Source organism: Colias eurytheme, chromosome 32 (assembly GCF_061535395.1).
Source record: "Colias eurytheme isolate Ceu_HAF_F1 chromosome 32, ilColEury1 Martin Lab GWU primary, whole genome shotgun sequence".
Classification (NCBI taxonomy): domain Eukaryota; kingdom Metazoa; phylum Arthropoda; class Insecta; order Lepidoptera; family Pieridae; genus Colias; species Colias eurytheme.
Window position 1 is genome coordinate 6,316,626 of NC_143011.1, and position 16,439 is coordinate 6,333,064.

A 16,439-nucleotide genomic window follows, 5' to 3' on the forward strand; every position below is an offset into this window, starting at 1 on the left:
AAGCGAGCGAAGCGAGCAAGTCACGTCAGCGGCCGGCGCAAATATTCAAATAGGTAGCGAGGAGCGAAGCGACGAGCGTGTTAAGTAAACTCTTTAACAGTTTATTATGAAAAGTCACTGCCCATACTATCGATTAGACACCTCAAAATGATGAAATTCGGGGATCACGTTTCAAGAATTTAACCAATATTTGAATAAGTAATTTATAAACAGTTTCGACTGACTATAGAATCGCTGTTAGCAGATGTAACAAATGGACAGGAAATTCAAATGCATTTTCAAATGACTGAAGATTTCTGCCCTGGGATGAGCCGCGAGCTGCTTGCAGCTCGCGCACCACGCACCCTCGAAGGTAGACAGCCCCCCGGAATAGAAAATATTTGAATGGGAAATTTATAAGCACTTCCGATTGACTGTGGAATCGCTGTTAGCAGATATTAACAAATTGACGGGGAATTTTTATGCATTTTCAACTGACTGAAGATTTCTGCCCTGGGATGCTTCGCGGGCTGCTTGCAGCCCGCGCACCATGCACCCTCGAAGGTGGGCAGCCTCCCAAAGTGGAAAATACTTGAATGGAGAATTTATAAGCATTACCGACTGACTGTAGAATCGCTGTTAGCAGATGTAACAAATGGACAGGAATTTCGAATGCATTTTCAAATGACTGAAGATTTCTACCCTGGGATGAGCCGCGAGCTGCTTGCAGCTCGCGCACCACGCACCCTCGAAGGTAGACAGCCCCCCGGAATAGAAAATATTTGAATGGGAAATTTATAAGCACTTCCGATTGACTGTGGAATCGCTGTTAGCAGATATTAACAAATTGACGGGGAATTTTTATGCATTTTCAACTGACTGAAGATTTCTGTCCTGGGATGCTTCGCGGGCTGCTTGCAGCCCGCGCACCACGCACCCTCGAAGGTGGGCAGCCTCTCGAAGTGGAAAATACTTGAATGGAGAATTTATAAGCATTACCGACTGACTGTAGAATCGCTGTTAGCAGATGTAACAAATGGACAGGAAATTCGAATGCATTTTCAAATGACTGCCCTATTGCTTCAACCCAGAGGCAAAAGAGGCTCGCGGGCTGCTTGCAGCCCGCGCACCACGCACCCTCGAAGGTCGACAGCATTTCAAAATAGAAAATATTTGAATTGGGAATTTATAAGCACTTCCGATCGACTGTGGAATCGCTGTTGGCAAATAATAACAAATTGACGGGGCATTTTGATGCATTTTCAAATGACTGCCCTATTGCTTCAACCCAGGGGCAAAAGGGGCTCGCGGGCTGCTTGCAGCCCGCGCACAACGCACCAGCTAGTTATAATATATAAAGCTACACTACCACTGACTGACTCACTCACTGACATCGGGTTTCTCGGAAACTACGGGGAAAGTTGGGGGGATTTCGACGTGGACGTGTAGAGGTGCTCCCAGTGACCACCGGAAAAATATAGCGAACTCGAGCACCTTCGAAAACCGAGTGGACCCCTGGAGGTGCGCAAAAACGGTGATACCTGGCGGGGGGGTGTCTGAACAAAAAATGCTCGGAACTGGTGGCGATTACCAGGGGAGGTGGAAAAATGGGGATTTTCGCGAAAACAAGATGGCCGCCGTACTTTGCCAAAATCGCCGTTTATGAATCCTTACGTCTCAAATTTGGCACACGTGCTCTGTTCGAGCTGGCGAATCGATCGGTGCCCCGTTCGAGTGGCTCCGGGCCCCCGTTTCCAACTTCCATACAACGTAAACTCCAACGGCCCGCGGAAACGGTGCGAGTTGGGTGGGGGGTCCGGGAACTAAAAATGATCACCACCCTGGGACGCTACCAGGGAGCCATAGTGGGTCGCTCAATTTTGGAATTTTTCCATTTTTGGCGCAAACATAAAAAGGTGCATATAGCCGAGGTGGTGCAATGGAGAAACACGCCAATGACGCATTCATACTCGCCCAGCTCCCAGGATATCCAGAAAAATATGAAACCCTGAACTTTCTCACAGCCCGCGAAGACGGTCAACGGCCCGCGCAAACGGTAGCAGCTACATCTGGGATGCTCAAGCTAAAGTTGGAGTAGACCTCGAGCAATTACCACAGATAGTGAAAAAAATTCAAAATGGCGGAAAAAATGGCCGCCGCCATACAAATTCTAAAACGGCCATCGCTGGTCCGATCGCGCTGAAACTTGGCACAGGAGCTTTAATCGAGCCGCACATTAAGGTGGGATACTGATAATCGAGTTTCCATCGCTGGTTTCCGAGTTTCATACAACGCAAAATTCGACGGCTCTCCGAAACGGCGCCAGATAGCCGGGGGGTGTAGAACTAAAAAATGATCAGGAAGATGGGGCGCTACCAGGGCAATCGATAAATTTCAAATTGGACGCAATTTTTTTTTTCAAAAATGGCCAATTTTTCAAAGCAAGATGGTAGCGCCGGTTACTTTACGATCGGTCTGAAAATTGACTTTTGTGCTCTTATCGGCCAAATTTACAAAACTGCATACTCAGAATTTCTCTCCGACCCCCGGTTTCCATTTTCCATACATCACGAAATTCAACGGCTCTCTGAACCGGTGGCAGGTAGGTCGGGGTCGCCGAAGTAAAAAATGCTTCAAAACCTGGTCCGCTTCCAGGGATGTAAAAAGTTTCTGTAAAATGCGAAATTTTTTTTTTCGAAAATTTTGTATGGAAATTTCCATAGTAGGAAGGGTAATAGGAATAGCAACGGCAAATACGGCGCCGCGGGCTGCTTGCTGCCCGCGCACCGCGCAACCTCAAAGGTGAACAGCCTCCCGAAGTAGAAAATATTTGAATAAGTAATTTATAAGCAGTTTCAACTGACTGGGGAATCGCTGTTAGCAGATAGTAACAAAATATGGACAGGAAATTCTAATGCATTTTCAAATGACTGAAGATTTCTTCCCTGGGACGCGCCGCGGGCTGCTTGCTGCCCGCGCACCACGCAACTTCGGTGGAAGATGGCCTCCCGGAGTAGAAAAAAAACTTGAATAGGGAATTTATAAGCATTTCGGACTGACTGTAGAATCGCTGTTAGCAGATGTAACAAATGGACAGGAAATTCGAATGCATTTTCAAATGACTGAAGATTTCTGCCCTGGGATGAGCCGCGAGCTGCTTGCAGCTCGCGCACCACTCACCCTCGAAGGTGGACAGCCCCCCGGAATAGAAAATATTTGAATGAGAAATTTATAAGCACTTCCGATTGACTGTGGAATCGCTGTTAGCAGATAATAACAATTTGACGGGGAATTTTAATGCATAATGAATTTGATTTTAATCGACGCTACTAAAAAGACTGAAGTTTTCAATATGTTTTATACATCTTCACACATATTAAACTGAATTCGCAAGGGTGATATTACAGTTAATCTGTTATTGTTAAGAACTTATTTAAACCTTATATTTCTTTATTAATTGTTAATTTATGTATGTTATTTTAATTTACTTAAGTTTATTTTTTGTTTTATAAAATTGTATCTCTGTCGCATTGGGCATTGTCCTGTAATGGCATGTGATGTTTTTTAAATAAATATGTTGAGGCAATAAGGTTCACTTTTGCTTGGTAAAACTTGGTTAAGTAAAACGCACGTCTAATCTTGATAACGTTTATTTCGTTACTAACACAGAGCAAGTAATATGGTTAGGTACTAATTTCTAAAGCTACTTACTAGCGGCGGCGCGTACATACCGCCCACCAAAACCTATAGGTAACTAGGTTTTATCTTAATTGGCTAACATTTTTGCTAAACGTTTTGCATTACATACTATCGAATATAAACTTAAACATGCATTCTTCAAATTAACAAAAAACAAAATTATTTTAAAATTAAGTTATATAAATCAACCATCAGTAACTGTTATTATCTAAACATTGTACATTTAGATTAATTATGTAATAACATTTTGTTTTTTATAATTTAACTAGGCAACTAATATTTAAATATCCAAGTCATTATTTATAGGTAATGGGCATAATTTGGAAATTGATCGCTTCATCAATTTTCCGCGGCATTTTAAAGAATACACACGACATATCCCGTCTGCTCCCGAATGTTTTTCTAGGATACGACCTAAAGCCCATTTACCAGGAGGTAAATGTTCTTCCACGACCAGGACCACATCTCCCACTTTGAATTCATTTTGTCGTTTTAACCATTTGGGTCGTTGCTGTAGACGTGACAAATATTCTGTTTGCCATCTCTTCCAAAAGTCTTGTAGCAACCTTTGTGCATACTGCCATCGTGAAAGTCTGTTAAGGTTTATGTCTCTCAAATCTGGTTCTGGTATATTGAACGGGGCTTCACCGATGAGAAAGTGACCAGGTGTAAGAACATTCAAATTATCGGTATCTGTATTGTCGATTGGACACAACGGTCTGGAATTTAAGCATGCTTCTATCTGGCACAGCAATGTTGTCATCTCTTCGAAAGTTAGATGCTTATCTAAAATTCTTCGCAAGTGATATTTGATGGATTTCACCCCCGCTTCCCATAAGCCTCCAAAATTTGGACTGTAAGGTGGATTGAAGTGCCATTGTATGCCATCTTCTGCTAAAGTAGCTGGTAGATGGCCTGGTATTTGTAAATTAGCCTGTTGGAACAGCTCCAACAATTCCTTGTTGGCACCTACAAAATTAGTGCCTTGATCGCTCCAAATGTGGCTACATCTTCCCCTTCGAGCTACAAAACGTTTTAACGCGCCTAAGAAAGAATCAGTGCTTAAATCCCCAACTAATTCCAAATGAACTGCTTTGGTAGACATACATACAAATATGCAAATGTATGCCTTATTGGTTTTGGACCCTCTACCCCTTGAAGTTAAAATTTGCAGTGGACCAGCGAAATCTACGCCGGAGTGTAAAAATGGCCGTGACGGAGTCACCCTCACCTCAGGTAAGTCTCCCATAATTTGTAATCTGGGTTTTGCTTTAAGTCTCGCACATACAAAACATTTATTTATATATGATGAAACAAGTGATTTAATTTTAATAATCCAAAAACGGCTTCTTATATAATTTATAGTCAATTGTGTACCACCGTGTAGCGTCTTTTTGTGTGCATCAGCTATTATTAAAGTAGTCAAACAGCTCTTATTGCTTAAAATCATGGGATGTTTCTCGATTTCTACAAGATGGGCATGCCTGAGTCTGCCGCCCACCCTGAGAATATTTTCAGCGTCCAGGTAAGGATTAAGATTTTTAATACAACTGTTGCGTTTTATTTCTTTCCTTTGTTTTAAATCTTCTATTTCTTCGGAAAAAGTTTCCCTTTGGTCTAATCTTACACATTTTTTTAAACTGTCATGTAGCTCATTTGTAGTTATAGCCTTAACTTCTTTAATTTTCCTTACATTGAGAAACCGTGTGCAATAGACTATTGCTCTCAGTAATTCATATAAGTTATTAAAATTTTTAAATTTATTTGACCAATGTGCCTCATCTACTATTTTTGTATTTGATATAATCTTTTTCCTTTTTTCTAGGTTGGTGTCATAAACGAAATTTTTCAAAGAAAGCTGCTCATCTCGTAGCCATTTTGGACCTTCCCACCATAATTTACAATTTTTAAGTTCAGGTAATAACATTCCACGTGAAGCAACATCGGCTGGATTTTCTACAGAAGGTACGTGGTACCATTTATTTCCTATAGTTTCTAATATAGTTGCAACCCGATTCCGTACAAAGGTTTGCCATCGAGAAAGATCTCCCTGAAGCCAGGACAAAACTACGGTTGAATCTGTCCAACCATATATCCGATCGGTTGGTATGTGTGTAGCATCACTTATTTGTTTTAATAATTTGGCAAGTAAAACTGCGCCACATAGTTCTAAACGAGGCAGGGATACAGGTTTAACCGGTGCAACGCGACTCTTCGCAGCTATGATGCCTGTAACATATGAATTATTTTCTACTTTGACTCTCAGGTAAGCTACTGCGCCATATGCCTTGGAAGAAGCATCACAAAATCCATGCACTGTAACATCAGACATATTTTGAGTATGACTGTATAACCATCTATTTATTTTTATATCTTTTATATTTCTTAAACTTTCTTTAATCTTTAACCAATCTTCTTTTATTTCAGGTACTACTTCTTCATCCCAAGAAATTCTCATCAACCACAATTTTTGAATTATTATTTTTGCAGGCAGGAGTACCGGAGTTAACCAACCGAGAGGATCAAACAAGCGTTGAATTTCCGAGAGTATGGTTCTTTTGGTAATGGTTGCCGGTGACGCAGGTAAGTCAGCATAATAATGTAAAGTATCATCGACCACATTCCACGATAGCCCTAACGTCTTTACTGTTCCTTCAAACTTAAAATCTATACTCAGGCGAGAGCTTAGTTCACCGGAAGAAAAGTTTTTCAAAAAATCCTTATTATTTGATGACCATTTCTGTAATTTCATTCCTCCTCTACTTAGTATATTTGAAATTTGTTTCGCTATTTTTGTAGCATCTTCTACCGAATCCTGACCGGATAGTAAATCATCCATAAAAAAATCATTTTTTATTACATTAGCAGCCGCAGGATAGCCTTCTCCTTCATCGTTAGCAATTTGGTGAAGAGTTTTTACAGCAAGATAAGGTGCCGATGCTGTGCCGAAAGTAACTGTCAATAAACGATAATCCTTTATAGGCTCATAAATGCTATTCCTCCATACAATTCTTTGATAATCAGCGTCCTTTGTTGTGATTAATATTTGCCTATACATTTTTTCTATGTCTGCGACAAAGGCAATTTTCCGAAGTCGCCATCTCATAATCAAGGATCTCATATCTTCTTGCAGCAGTGGACCAACAAGTAAGTCATCATTGAGCGATATATTATTTTTGCCTGTTGCAGACGCGTTGAAAACTACTCTAACCTTTGTGGTATCACTTGCTTCTCTAATAACTGCATGATGCGGTAAGTAAATAGATGGGTTATTAATTTCGCTTTCTGGAACTTCTTCCATGTGGTTTAACTTTAAATATTCATTAATCACATTTATATACTCTCTCTTTAAATCCGGGGATTTGACAAATTTGGATTCTAATTGCTTAAATCTGAAAATTGAAATATCACGGGTATCACCTTGTGTTGCTCGTGGGGGTTCGTGTTTTACAGGTAATTTTACAACATATCTTCCTTCCGCTGTCCTTGTATATGTATCTTTATATGTTCGTTCACATGTTTCTTCTTCTATGCTTAATTTTTTGTTTGTTTCAGGATCCAGCTCCCACAACCTTTGCAACATTTCATCCACATCTATACGATGGTGCATAACTAGCATTTCATTATTAGATTTCATTTCCGTATTGTCTAACACGGAACCGAATAATATCCATCCCAAGCTTGTTTCTTGTGCGCATGGTGAACCAGGAGGACCCTTGATCAAAGGTTCTTTGATTATTTGTGCATATGTGGTTACGCCCAGCAGCATATCAATCCGTCCAGGTATATTGTATGTGGGATCGGCTAATACAAGACCTTGAAGATGTGACCATGAATTTTCACTGTCTATCAAATGTTTGGATGGTAACACATTTGTTAAACGAGTAGTAGAAATGACATATGCATCAATGAACAGTTGGAACTTGTCGTCATATCTTGATCGAAGCTCTAATCCCACCGTGTGTTTTACCTTAGTTTGTGTAGATCCTATTCCCGTAATACTTACATCTATAGCCAATGGTTTACGTTTAACTTTAAGCAGTTGAGCAGCTCGTTCGCTTATAAAGTTCGCCTGTGAGCCTTGGTCTATTAGCGTGCGGAGTACAGTTATTCTGCCGGCGCCATCTGTAACAGGGACAAGAGCGGTAGCTAGCAGAGCAGAACCTTGTTTAGTTGCTACGAAAGAAGAGATAGTGTTAACCTGTTCCTCCAAGTGTTGCTCCTGCTGTTCTTCGTCTATCTCATCCTCCACCTGATTAAAGTGCGATTCTATGTTGCTGGGTTTGACCACGGCCATTGACTGATGCAACAAAGAATGATGACGCCGTTGACATACCTTACAAGAAACCCGCAAACGACATTTGCTCACCATATGCCCACTGCATAAACAATTAAAGCAAATATTATTGGAACGAACAAACTCATTCTTTTGTTGTGGTGTAAGTGATATAAATTCTTTACAGTGGCATAAAGCATGTTCTAGTTGACATTTTGGACAGGGTTTAAATTGCACTGCGGGCGTCGCTATATGGAATGACTTTTCTTTCGATGTCGATGGCGATAATAACTCCAAAGTACGAAATTTTAATTGTAAAAACTGTTGTAACTGTTCCCAACTTGGTAATTTGTCAGTATCATTCTGGACATACTCTTCCCAATCCTTATGTGACTCTGGGTCCAATTTCTGTACCACCAGAAATATAATTAAAGGATCCCAAGAGTCTGTGATTATGTTTATGTTTTTTAAACTATTAAGGCACTCTGTGGTAGTGTCCAGTAAATTTTTAATTAATTTATAATTTTGTGAGCTCATTTTCTTTTGATTAAATAATCTTTTTAATATTGAATTAACCATCATTTTTTTATTTCCAAATCGTTTATTTAATAAATTCCAGGATTGCTCATAATTCGCTTGTGTTATCTGAACATGTTTTAATATATTTTCTGCTTCACCAGTTAAGCTACTCTTTAAGTAATATAATTTTTGTACATCCCCAAGCGCGGAGTTATTATGCACCAATGACTGAAACATGTCTCTATACGAGGGCCAATCTTCATATGAGCCCGAAAACGTCGGTAGCAAGATTTTAGGCAGCTTTAACTGCTCGTTCGCGTTATTCACTACTTCCAAACTTGTTCCATAGGCAGGACTCTTATTAGCGTTTATTAAAAGATCTTTTAAATCGGCCTTGATGCATAAATAAAGATCTTCAAATACAAAAAAATCTTCATTCACAAAATACGATATTTCAGATTTCTTTTCTTTAGGCACTGTTCTCACTAAACTATTGTGAGCCTCTTTAAAAGTGTTCCAATACTCCTCAATACTTTGTAAGCGGGCTTCCACGTACCCCTTCGTCAGTCGTTGTTTTGGACACTTTTTTAAATTAGTTTGCGCCTTTTGTAACATTATAGCCGTATCCTCCAATAAGGCCAGTAACTGCTCGACACCACTCATGTTTAGTCTTTTATCAATATTGTACGAGTAACGAATAAACGTGTAAAGTAAATAACTATAATCTGTAACTTGTCACTCAATAGAATCCTTCCGTAGAAACCGGTTCGTCGATGTAATTAGCATTAACGCTCATTGATTCTATCCGGCGATGGACCATATGTTGAGGCAATAAGGTTCACTTTTGCTTGGTAAAACTTGGTTAAGTAAAACGCACGTCTAATCTTGATAACGTTTATTTCGTTACTAACACAGAGCAAGTAATATGGTTAGGTACTAATTTCTAAAGCTACTTACTAGCGGCGGCGCGTACAAAATAAATAAATATTTTATTGAGTTAATAAGCCAATCTTTCACGCTTTATAAGCGTAGGACTTACACCAAGAGTAGTACACTACTCTCTGTTTTTGTATCGAAAATAGCGTATTTGCGAATAATGTAGTTCTTGAATTGCATATAAGGTAAATAGCACAACTAAATATTATGTAGTAATTAAGTAGGTATATTAAATCGTTTTTATTTTTTACTTTTCCGTTTTTGAAGTCGGTTTTTTTAACGTAGTTTTTTTTTTCAAATCAAATCATTTATTGCATACTAATACATTTTACATAATATTAGAAACTTTATGCAGGTATTGCAATATAATATTATATTTAAATTACATTAATATTGTCACATACATTTCAATTTTCCAATACACAGATTACAATTACATACAATTAATATACAATTTAGATATGTCCGGGATTATACATTATAAAATATATTCGTAGATAACGATATAAGACGTAAATAGAAATACTCATATAGATGCATAGATATACATTGATTGCGATTGATTTATTTGGTAGGTTTAGTTAGATCGAAGTTTTCAAGTTAAGTTTAGTTTAGGATTCAGTAGGTTTAGATAGTTAGGTAAGTATAATTTATTTTTGTTAGTTTCAATTACATTTATTAGGTATATGAGATTGGAAAGACTTAACCACACGAAAATTCAAGTTTAGCGTAGTTTAGCTTCGAAATATTCATTTATTGAATAAAAGCATTTTTGGATTAAAAGGAGCTTTAGTTGTTTGTTAAAAGAATAAATAGTTTTTTGGTTTTTAATTTGGTCAGGAAGTTTGTTATATATTTTTATAGCCATGTGATAGGGGCTTTGATTTAACATTTTGATTCTTGAGAATGGTAGGTGTAATCTATTTTTAAAGCGCGTATTTACTTCGTGGTGTTCCTCGACTCGTGAAAATGTATTAATATTTTTATAGACACATGTGCAAATTTCGTGTATATACATAGATGGTAATGTTAAAAGGTTATATTTTCTAAAGTATGGTTTGCAACTGTCTGTGTTTTTTATTTGGGCTAAGATTCTCACGCACTTCTTCTGCATTTTAAATAAATCATTAACATCAACGCTGTTTCCCCATAACATCACACCATATCTTAACCATGAGTAGGCGTACCCGTAATATGCAGATAAAGCGGTGTGTAAGTTTGTGCTATGTTTTATCTGGAATAGGGCATAGGTAAATTTCGACAACTTAGATTTTAAATATTCAATATGTGTTTTCCAATTTATATGTTGTTTCCAAGTTATTTTTATTTAATACTTTTTAGTGTATTTTTCATCACGAATCAATGATTTTTATCATTGACTGTAGATTGTAGAATCTCTGTTAGCATATAGTAACAAATGGACAGGAAATTCGAATGCATTTTCAATTGACTGAAGATTTCTGCCCCGGGATGGACGCACCCGCACCTTCGAAAGTGGACAGCCCCCCAGAGCAGAAAATATTTGAATTGGGAATTTATAAGCACCTCTGATTGACTGTGGAATCGCAGTTAGCAGAAAATTATAAATGAACTTGGAATTCTAACACATTTTCTAATGACTGCCCTATTGCTTCAACCCAGGGGCAAAAGGGGCTCGCGATATACAACGCACCCTCGAAGGTCGACAGCATTCCAGAATAGAAAATTTATGAATTGGGAATTTATAAGCACTTCCGATTGACTGTGGAATCGCAGTTAGCAGAAAATTATAAATGAAAAATTATAAATGAACTTGGAATTCTAACACATTTTCTAATGACTGCCCTATTGCTTCAACCCAGGGGCAAAAGGGGCTCGCGGGCTGCTTGCAGCCCGCGCACAACGCACCAGCTAGTCATATATATATAAAGCTACACTACCACTCACTCACTCACTCACTGACTGACATCGCTTTTCTCGGAAACTACGTGGAAAGTTGGGGGGATTTTGACGTGATCGTGTAGAGGTGCGCCGAGTGACCAGAGGAAAAATATAGCGATCTCGATCATCTTCGAAAACCAAGTGGACCCCTGGAGGTGCGCAAAAACGGTGATACCTGGAGGGGGGGTGTCTGAACAAAAAATGCTCGGAACTGGTGGCGATTACCAGGGGAGGTGGAAAAGTGGCAATTTTCGCGAAAACAAGATGGCCGCCGTACTTTGCCAAAATCGCCGTTTATGAATCCTTACGTCTCATATTTGGCACACGTGCTCTGATCGAGCCGGCGAATCGATCGGTGCCCCGTTCGAGTGCCTCCGGGCCCCCGTTTCTGACTTTCATACATTGGAAAATCCAACGGCCCGCGGAAACGGTGTGAGTTGGGTGGGGGGTCCCGGAACTAAAAATGGTCACCACCCTGGGACGCTACCAGGGACGCATAGTGGGTCGCTCGATTTTGGAATTTTTCCATTTTTGGCGCAAACATAAAAACGTAAATTTAGACGAGGTGGCGCAACGGAGAAACACACCAATGATGCATTCATACTCGCCCAGCTCCCAGGATATCCAGAAAAATCCGAAATTTTGAACTTTCTCACAGCCCGCGGAGACGGTCAACGGCCCGCGCAAACGGTAGCAGCTACATCTGGGGTGCTCAAACTAAATGTGTAGTAGGCCTCGAGCAATTACCACAGAAAGTGAAAAAAATTCAAAATGGCGGAAAAAATGGCCGCCGCCATACAAATGCTAAAACGGCTATCGCTGGTCCGATCGCGCTGAAACTTGGCACAGGGGCTTTAATCGAGCCTCACAGTACGTTGGCATACTCATTATTGAGTTTCCATCGCTGGTTTCCGAGTTTCATACAACGCGAAATTCGACGGCTCTCCGAAACGGCGCCAGATAGGTGGAGGGTGTAGAACTAAAAAATGATCAGGAAGATGGGGCGTTACCAGGGCAATGGAGAAATTTCAAATTGGACGCAATTTTTTTTTCAAAAATGGCCAATTTTTCAAAGCAAGATGGTGGCGCCGGTTACTTTACGATCGGTCTGAAAATTGACTTCTATGCTCTAATCGGCCAGATTTACAAAACTGCATACTCAGAATTTCTCTCCGACCCCCGGTATCCATTTTCCATATATCACGAAATTCAATGGTTCTCTGAACTGGTGGCAGGTAGGTCAGGGTCGCCGAAGTAAAAAATGCTTCAAAACCTGGTCCGCTTTCAGGCATATAATATTTTTTTGTAGAAAGTGAAATTTTTTTTTTTCGAAAATTTTGTATGGAAATTTCCATAGTAGGAAGGGTAATTGAATAGCAACGGCAAAAGACGGCGCCGCGGGCTGCTTGCTGCCCGCGCACCGCGCAACCTCGAAGGTCGACAGCCTCCCGGAGTAGAAAATATTTATTAACTTTTGAACTACCGCACGAGCCAAGCGAGCGAAGCGAGCGACTTACGGCAGCGGCTGGCGTAAATATTCAAATTGGTAGCGAGGAGCGAAGCGACGAGCGAGTTAGGTTAAATTTTATAACTACCGCACTAGCCAAGCGAGCGAAGCGAGCCAGTCACGTCAGCGGCCGGCGTAAATATTCAAAGAAGTAGCGAGGAGCGAAGCGACGAGCGAGTTAGGTTAACTTTTAAACTACTGCACTAGCCAAGCGAGCGAAGCGAGCAAGTCACGTCCGCGGCCCGCGTAAATATTCAAAGAAGTAGCGAGGAGCGAAGCGACGAGCGAGTTAGGTTAACTTTTGAACTACCGCACTAGCCAAGCGAGCGAAGCGAGCCATTCACGTCAGCGGCCGGCGTATATATATTCAAAGAAGTAGCGAGGAGCGAAGCGACGAGCGAGTTAGGTTAACTTTTGAACTACCGCACTAGCCAAGCGAGCGAAGCGAGCAATTCACGTCAGCGGCCGGCGTAAATATTCAAATAGGTAGCGAGGAGCGAAGCGACGAGCGTGTTAAGTAAACTCTTGAACAAAAACGACTTTAGAGCGATTCCCAGTCAAACAAAAAAACTACGTAGGTTAAAAACTTAACATAAAACATTAAAAAAACCGACTTCAAAAACGGAAAAGTAGGTTCTTATTTTTAGTGCCGAAAGCATACTGAATTTGATTTTAAACGAAGCTACTAAAAAGACTGAAGTTTTCAATATGTAATAATATACACATCTTCACACATTAATTATTGAGTGAATGAGCCAATCCTTCACGCTTTATAAGCGTAGGACTTACACCAAGAGTAGTGTAGATTTTGTATCGAAAATAGCCAATTTTTTGTATCGCGAATAATGTTATTGAATTGCAAGTAGGTAGTTCTTGTATCGAAATAATCTTAGTTCTTGTATCAAAAAATAGCGTAGTTTAATAAGTGTTTAGTGCTTGGCACCGACTTCAAACCTATATAGTGAAAATAATTAATTATTTTTTACTTTTCCGTTTTTGAAGTCGGTTTTTTTAAAGTAGTTATTTTAATAGTGTAACGATATCTTATTCGATACACCCTTTGACTGTAGTCCTATGGCTTTCAGTTAGATATTTATAGTGCCGAAAGCATAATGAATTGGATTTTAAACTACGCTACTAAAAAGACTTGAAGTTTTCAATATGTTTTATACATCTTCACACATATTTTATTGAACAGTTTATAATTATGAAAAGTCACCGCTATTGATTAGACACCTCAAATAAATAAAATTGTGGATCACGTTTCAAAAATTTAACCAATATTTGAATAAGTAATTTATAAGCAGTTTCGACTGACTGTAGAATCGCTGTTAGCAAATGTAACAAATGGACAGGAAATTCGAATGCATTTTCAAATGACTGAAGATTTCTGCCATGGGATGAGCCGCGAGCTGCTTGCAGCTCGCGCACCACGCTTTCTCGAAGGTGGACAGCCCCCCGGAATAGAAAATATTTGAATGGGAAATTTTTTAAGTACTTCCGATTGACTGCGGAATCGCTGTTAGCAGATAAGTTATTATTGTTACAATTTGTTAAAATTGACGGGGAATTTTAATGCATTTTAAAATGACTGAAGATTTCTGCCCTGGGTTGCTTCCGCACCACGCTCCCTCGAAGGTGGACAGCCTCCCGGAGTGGGAAATACTTGAATGGGGAATTTATAAGCATTACCGACCGACTGTAGAATCGCTGTTAGCAGATGTAACAAATGGACAGGAAATTTGAATGTATTTTCATATGACTGCCCTATTGCTTCAACCCAGGGGCAAAAGGGGCTCGCGGGCTGCTTGCAGCCCGCGCACAACGCACCCTCGAAGGTCGACAGCATTCCAGAATAGAAAATTTATGAATTGGGAATTTATAAGCACTTCCGATTGACTGTGGAATCGCAGTTAGCAGAAAATTATAAATGGACTTGGAATTCTAACACATTTTCTAATGACTGCCCTATTGCTTCAACCCAGGGGCAAAAGGGGCTCGCGGGCTGCTTGCAGCCCGCGCACAACGCACCAGCTAGTCATATATATATAAAGCTACACTACCACTGACTCACTGACTGACATCGGTTTTCTCGGAAACTACGTGGAAAGTGGGGGGGATTTTGACGTGATCGTGTAGAGGTGCGCCGAGTGACCAGAGGAAAAATATAGCGATCTCGATCATCTTCGAATACCGAGTGGACCCCTGGAGGTGCGCGAAAACGGTGCCACCTGGAGGGGGGGTGTCTGAACAAAAAATGCTCGGAACTGGTGGCGATTACCAGGGGTGGTGGAAAAATGGCGATTTTCGCGAAAACAAGATGGCCGCCGTACTTTGCCAAAATCGCCGTTTATGAATCCTTACGTCTCAAATTTGGCACACGTGCTCTGTTCGAGCCGGCGAATCGATCGGTGCCCCGTTCGAGTGGCTCCGGGCCCCAGTTTCCAACTTCCATACAACGTAAAATCCAACGGCCTGCGGAAACGGTGCGATTAGGGTGGGGGGTCCCGGAACTAAAAATGATCACCACCCTGGGACGCTACCAGGGACGCATAGTAGGTCGCTCGATTTTGGAATTTTTCCATTTTTGGCGCAAACATAAAAACGTAAATTTAGACGAGGTGGCGCAACGGAGAAACACACCAATGATGCATTCATACTCGCCCAGCTCCCAGGATATCCAGAAAAATCCGAAATTTTGAACTTTCTCACAGCCCGCGGAGACGGTCAACGGCCCGCGCAAACGGTAGCAGCTACATCTGGGGTGCTCAAACTAAATGTGTAGTAGGCCTCGAGCAATTACCACAGAAAGTGAAAAAAATTCAAAATGGCGGAAAAAATGGCCGCCGCCATACAAATGCTAAAACGGCTATCGCTGGTCCGATCGCGCTGAAACTTGGCACAGGGGCTTTAATCGAGCCTCACAGTACGTTGGCATACTCATTATTGAGTTTCCATCGCTGGTTTCCGAGTTTCATACAACGCGAAATTCGACGGCTCTCCGAAACGGCGCCAGATAGGTGGAGGGTGTAGAACTAAAAAATGATCAGGAAGATGGGGCGTTACCAGGGCAATGGAGAAATTTCAAATTGGACGCAATTTTTTTTTCAAAAATGGCCAATTTTTCAAAGCAAGATGGTGGCGCCGGTTACTTTACGATCGGTCTGAAAATTGACTTCTATGCTCTAATCGGCCAGATTTACAAAACTGCATACTCAGAATTTCTCTCCGACCCCCGGTTTTCATTTTCCATACATCACGAAATTCAACGGCTCTCCGAACCGGTGGCACTTAGGTCGGGGTCGCCAAAGTAAAAAATGCTTCAAAACCTGGTCCGCTTCCAGGCACATAAAATTTTTTGGATAAATACGAAATTTTTTTTTTCGAAAATTTTGTATGGAAATTTCCATAGTAGGAAGGGTAATCGCATAGCAATAGCAAAAGACGTCGCCGCGGGCTGCTTGCTGCCCGCACACGGCGCAACCGCGAAGGTCGACAGCCTCCCGGAGTAGAAAATATTTATTAACTTTTGAACTACCGCACGAGCCAAGCGAGCGAAGCGAGCGAATCACGGCAGCGGCTGGCGTAAATATTCAAATAGGT

The 16,439-nt window shown here is 40.7% G+C and overlaps 1 protein-coding gene and 1 long non-coding RNA gene across 3 annotated transcripts in view; one reads left to right on the top strand and one right to left on the bottom strand.

The window, feature by feature from the left end:
- The window catches only part of LOC149895248 (uncharacterized), a 45,976-nt gene that overhangs the window by 6,169 nt on the left and 23,368 nt on the right, over window positions 1-16,439 (top strand). The gene's annotated exons all lie outside the window — the stretch shown is intronic.
- Window positions 3,908-9,445, bottom strand: LOC149895249 (uncharacterized). The gene has a single exon (XM_090119305.1). The coding sequence runs from the start codon at window positions 9,134-9,136 to the stop codon at window positions 3,959-3,961; it is 5,178 nt and encodes a 1,725-aa protein (XP_089975431.1). The 5' UTR covers window positions 9,137-9,445; the 3' UTR covers window positions 3,908-3,958.